A 6,000-nucleotide genomic window follows, 5' to 3' on the forward strand; every position below is an offset into this window, starting at 1 on the left:
GTGTTCTGCCACACCCCCCGGTTCCTAATTTACGTTTATGACTTCTGTCTACATCCTTCTCTTTATCTCCACTGTCACCCTGAAGTCTCTGGGGGCCAGCCCCAACTCCTGACTCACCCTGGACAAGCACTAAGCTCCCTATGCTCTCCCTCGGCAACAGCACAGGCTACCAGGGGTGCACAGAGCAGGGGGCAGAGGCAGAAAGTTCGAGAAAAGTGGGTATCCACCGCAGTCTCAGAGGGCATTTGCAGGCCAACTCCCAACAGAGCAAAACATGTCTAGTTATTTCCCAGACTCTATGTAACCGGCACCTCCTAGGCAGCACCCTAGGGCTGCTTGAGAAAGTAAGGTAATGATACATGTAGTTTCAATAGCAAGTACACAAGTCTCTGCAGCAGTACTTTCCCAAGTACTTACACGTATCATTTAAAACCTCCTAGGCAGAGGCCTGGGGGGGGGCGGGGGGGCAAGTAAGGTCTGTAGAACTGTTCCTGTACCGTGGAACAGGTTCATGCCCCTGTAACAGATAACCTACACTGTGGCACTGCCTACACCCCTAGCCTGCAGGCAGTCTTCTCTGCCTGGCCCTGGGGATCCAGCCCGGAGAACGAAGAACACAGCAGATCAGGCCTTATAGACCAGAAAAGTCTACACCCCCCGCCAAGACTGGGAATGGCAGACACGTTGGCATCTCAGGGTTGCCCAGAGGTCCCAGCCAGCAGGGATCTCGGAGAGGCACCCAAAACAGACATGAGAAGGGTTTTGCTTCCCAGCTCAGGCTCAACCTATTCAGTCCTATTCCTTCCCAATGACCACCACCCAGACAACTTGGAAACACAGCTGCCTAGGCCCAAAGACCCCCCTCATATCGCGGCTGACTCCTTAGACACAGCCGGTCTGTGGTTGGCAAGCCCACCTTTGGGCTTTGCTCAGCGACCTTGCAACTCCAGCACAAGACAGACCCTGCAAAGCTTGTCACCTCTAGCAAAGCCGGCCCACATGTCCTGGACTTCGGGGGATGCTAGAGGTGGTGGACACCTATTCAGCCCGGGCGCAGGAGCGACACGGGTGGAGGTTAGAAACTTTCCGGAGAATTGTCCCGTTTGTTCACTCCAAAAGAGCGAGACGAATCAGGCTTCCCGCGAAAATCGAGTCCAGGAAAAGGGACCCAGCTCCCCAGGGCTGTGGCCGCACCACATCGACCCCGTGCAGCGTGGCGTCCACGTGCCGGGCCCGACCACCTCCCCGAGCCGTGGCGCGAGGATGGAGCCCCGGCCGCCCCGGCAGTCCCGGCGCTCCCCGCCCTCCGCCGCGGGGCCCCAGAGCCCGGCCGCCGCGTACTCACCCTCACGGGTGGAGCGGGGCGGGGCGAGGTAGATCCGCGCGCAGCTCCGATCCGCTAGGCGCCCGGGCTGGCGGGGCAGCACTGGCGCAGTGGCTCCGCTCGGCCCGGTCCCTGTCCCAGGAACGGGGCCGGCCTGGGAGCGGGCAAGTCCGCCTCGAGGGGAGGCGGGGGCCGGGGCTCGGGCGGGGGGCGGGGAAGAGGCCGGACACGCTTGCGCACACGGCCGGGAAGCCAACAGCCGAAAACGCCGCGCTGGAGGGAGGGTGCAGAGGAGGGAGGGGGCCGCCGAGGGAGGGAGGACGCGGAGGTAGGAGGGAGCTGAGGAGGGAGGGTGGGCTCCAGGGAGGGAGGGCGCGCGCAAGAGGGAGGGCGGGGGCGCGAGGCCGCTCGAAGACTGGGGTTGGTGTGGAGGCCTCCGAGGTTCGGAGAGAGGCGCCCGGAGGCCGGGGTGCGGGAGGCCGGTTCGAGTGAGGGCAGGCCCAGGGCAAGCGCTGCCTGTGACTGGCGCCAAGATGAGTATGCCCATCGTGGTGATCCCACACTCTCCTGGGAACAATAAGGCCCAAGAAATGCTTCTTTGCTGTCCCCGCGCGGTGAAAAGTGTCCTTTTCTCTCTACAGTAACTGAGGTGCAGGAGCCCTTGCTTGGTTCCAATATACCCCCTTGCCCTCATGGCAGTCAGCTGACCTAAACCGATTCGCGGGCCTTTCCCCTGCCTCAGGCTGGCTCGGGCGCCCCAAACTGCCCCCTCTGCACCCTCCCTTGTATACCCTGCCTTAGCCTCGGATAACTTCTCAGTTTCCGTTCTTGCTGAAGGCGCCAGGCATCCTGTCTCCAGGGGAAACCCCATCAAGTCTTTAACCCTGATTCCTTGGGCTCTAGAACTGCCTGGACGGAAGAACAGTGCAGAAACCGCCCTGCAGGACTGACCTTTTCGGGAGTCAGCAGTTTCATGGAGTTTCTAGCATGAACACACTGGGGCACCAGGCAAAGTGTCAGATCCAGTCCCTGTCCTCGGGAAGCTTACTACTGTCCAGCTGCAGAGAGAGGACTTAGGGTGGACTCCCTTCAAGAACCAGGCGGCACAGGATGTGACTAAGTGCAAGATATGAAAGCTGACAGTAAGCGCCCAGGGTTCCAGTGAACTGACAATTTAGTCAGCTTCGGGGGAAGCTGGAGGTCTCTGCTGGTGGGAACTTCCAATTCACAAGTCCTGCTCGGTGAGAAGGAAGAGCCCCCTTCCAGCTTCTTCCATTGGTGACGGCTCCTACCTAAATTATACCTTGCATAGGCAGAAGCTGTTTGGCATCTCACCAAAACCTAGTTTTATTTGAATGATGCACTCGGCCTGTCAGTCACGTATTCATTCAACAAATATTTATTACATATCATGTCCTGGGCTGGAACTAAGCTGGGAATAGGGAACACAATAACTATGTCTCTGTGTTGGGCAAGTCAAGAAGAAGGAAGATTCCTATTTTGCAAAAGAAAAACTGCCCCAGGAGAAACAGCAACTCCTCTGAGTGAATAGATGTGTCTGGAGAGCTGATCCAAGAAACAGTCCGGCCTCCAAAGCTGGCTAAGTCTTCACCAAAGTAGGTTCGAAGACAAGTTCACACTGATTTCCATGGCTAAGGGTCATGGAAAAATCCTTCTGCCATTAAAATTGAGCTTAAGAATCAGCTTTTTTGCTTCTCGAGACCTGAGTTCCAATCCTGCCTCTGCTACTAAATACCTTTCCTTTTCTTTCTTTCTTTTTTTTTTTTTTTTTGGTTTTTTCGAGACAGGGTCTTTCTGTAGCTTTGGTGTCTGTCCCGGAACTAGTTCTTGAAGATACCTTTCCTTTTCTTAACTGGAAAGAGAAATCAATGGAAATAACTGAGCTTATCCAAAGTACTGAATGAGGCAACGGAGGTGAACTTGTCCTGAAACCACAGAATAATAACTAAGCTCTTATTAAACATGCAAAAGAATACCTTTTTGTTGTTGAAAAATATTTAGTAAAGATACATTTAAAATTTTATGAACATTTTTTTCATTTATTTAACATACCAACCAGTTTCCCTTCTCTCCTTCCCTCCTGTTCCCACCCCCCATCTTCCCCCTCTCCATTCACTCCTCCATCTCCAGTCCGGGCAAGGTAATCCAGCATGGGAAACAGGTTCCCAGAAGCCAGCTGGCACCTCACTGCTAGGAGCCTTACAAACAGACCAAGCTACACAACTGTCACACACATGCAGAGGGCCTGGGCTGGTCCCATGCAGGCTCCCTAAATGTTGCTCCAGAATCCATGAACTCCCACAAGCTCAGGTCAGCCGTCTCTGTGGCTTCTGACATCATGATCTTGACCCCAGTGGCTCCTACAACCCCTCCTACCTTTCTTCAGCAAGGCTCCCGAAGCTCAACCCAGTGCTTGGATCAGTTACTGGATGAAGGCTCTCTGATGACAATTAGGGTAGTCACCAATCTGATTACAGAGAAAGGCCAGTTCAGGCACCCTCTCCACTATTGCCATGAGTCTTAGCTGGGGTCATCCTGTCTTCTATGGAAGAGAGGGGAGCAATTCTAGTACACAGGTACTCCTTCTTCCTCCAGCCTAGATTCTAGGCCCTCACCAATCCCACTGTACCCCTTGATAGGACACTACAAGCTGCTTGCCAGAAGCAAGAGGTAACAAACTGGGCTCTGGCCTGGAGGGCCTGCTCCAGAGCTTAGCTGTGCTGAGGTGGGCCAAGACAGCCTGCATAATCACAGCAGGGAGTCCTACTCATTTGGCAAGCAATACCACCTCCATCCCCAAGCCTTTACCTCCTCTTTGCCTGTCCTGTTCTCCTGTGGTAGATGTGGCAAACACCTGACTGCTGGGAAGGCCATGGGAACCTCAAACAGAGGGAGGAGACAGAGGAGGGTGTGAGAAGGGGCAGGTGCTTCTGAGCTGAGGAAGCTCTGTCCCTGAGGCTCCTCTTCCTGGACAGGCCTGACAAATGTGCCTACCAGACTTCTGGCTCCTGTCCCTCACATGTGCCACATTCATATCCTGCCCACCAGGAGGAGGGGACAGCAAGATGCCATTTGAGGAAGAAATAAACCCAATCCTGCATCTCAGACGCTTTTAAAAATAGCAACCCCAGGATGGTATTTCAGCTTCTATTTTTATCAGATTTATATGGCCGGACCATGGAGCTGATCTGCTCTCAGGGACCTCAATCGCAGGGGACATCTCTCTTGTAGTATTAGAAACCTACCAGAAGGCCAAGGTTAAAATGCATTTCAGGAACCTTTAGGTTGGAAGAAATCCCAAGAAGTCATTGCATGTAGCCCCTGCCTATTTTTCGGGCCACCGTCAATTAACCATAGTTTGTGAATTTTTTCCTTAAAATCTAAGCTGGATGTAATGGCACATGGCACACATCCCAGCACTCAGAAAGCTGGGGCAGCAGGATCATCAGGAATACTAGGCTGTGGTAGTCTGAATTTACATAATTGGCCCCCATAATCTCATAGGAAATGGCACTATTAGGAAGTGTGGCCTTGTTGGAATAGGTGTGATCTTGTTGGAGGAAGTGTGTCACTATGGAGGTCTCATATGCTGAAGATACTGCCCAGTGTCTCAGTTGACTTCTTGTTGCCTGCAAGATGTTGGACTCTCAGCTACTTCTCCAGCACCATGTCTGTCTGCGTGCCTCCATACCTCCCCCACCCCCTCCCATGATGATAATAGACTGATAATAGACTGAACCTCTGAACTCTTAAGTTGCCACCTCAATTAAGTGTTTTCCTTTATAACTGTGAATCGCTGTGGTTGTAGGGTAAAAGGGCCAGCCAAAGAAACCCACCTTGGCCCTGAAACCAGAGTCAAAGAAACACACCCTGGTTCTGAGACCCAAGTCAGTGAAAGAAATGCCTTAGGGTCAAACCCAGAACCAAAGAAATACACCCTAACCCTAAAACCAGTGCCAAAGAAACACACTTTGGTCTGAGATTCAGAGCCAGTGAAAGAAATATGTCTTGGCCTCAAAACTAGAGCCAAAAAGCTGAAAAAAGGCAAGGGAAAGAAACACACTTTGACCCTTAAACCAGAGCTAAATCTGCCCCTGAGCAACTAAGCAGAAAACCAACCAATCCCTGTGCAGGGAAACCAACCAATCCCTGAGCAGAGATCTAGCCAATCTGAGCTCAAGGGACTGAAATCTAACCAATTCCCACTCTGAAAATAGTCTACCTGAAAAAACTCCACCCCTAAGAAACCCTATATAAGCCCTGTGCCTGGTTGGTTTGTGGCTGCCCTTCTTCCACCCTGGTGGAGGCGGCTGCTCTCCTGGATTCTTCCCTCTTGATAAATCTCTTTAATGATTTTGGGTGAAGACCTTCTTTGACTGGACAGAGCAGAGCAGGGCTGTAACACTTTTGCTGGGGAAGACCTCCCCTAGCAGCACTGAGTTGTTACAACTTCACTGGGGAAGCCTTACCCTAGAGCAGGGCTGTAAGCTGTTCTGCTTACTGAGAGTTGTGCTATTCCCTGGCTCCTGACTACCAGAATACTCTTCCATCTAAGCTGTAACACTCAGTATTCCTGTGGACCCCAACTGCCTGAACATTTCCATCCTGCCTGTAGCATTTAGTATTCCTTGGCTCCCAACTGCCAGGATCCCTTT

General features: G+C 52.7%; 1 protein-coding gene across 2 annotated transcripts in view; it reads right to left on the minus strand.

The window, feature by feature from the left end:
• The window catches only part of St3gal4 (ST3 beta-galactoside alpha-2,3-sialyltransferase 4), a 39,573-nt gene extending 37,254 nt beyond the window's left edge, over nucleotides 1-2,319 (minus strand). Inside the window, exon 1 of one of the 2 annotated variants that reach the window (XM_057767272.1) lies at nucleotides 2,276-2,319. In XM_057767272.1, coding sequence (XP_057623255.1) covers nucleotides 2,276-2,299 — 24 coding nt within the window. In that variant the 5' untranslated portion in view covers nucleotides 2,300-2,319. Of the gene's footprint in view, nucleotides 1-1,345; nucleotides 1,540-2,275 lie in introns of those variants that run through there. The other variant, XM_057767273.1, reaches the window with a different exon arrangement.
• Between the last annotated feature and the right edge of the window lie 3,681 nt (nucleotides 2,320-6,000).

This window comes from Chionomys nivalis, chromosome 4 (assembly GCF_950005125.1).
Source record: "Chionomys nivalis chromosome 4, mChiNiv1.1, whole genome shotgun sequence".
In the NCBI taxonomy this organism is placed as follows: domain Eukaryota; kingdom Metazoa; phylum Chordata; class Mammalia; order Rodentia; family Cricetidae; genus Chionomys; species Chionomys nivalis.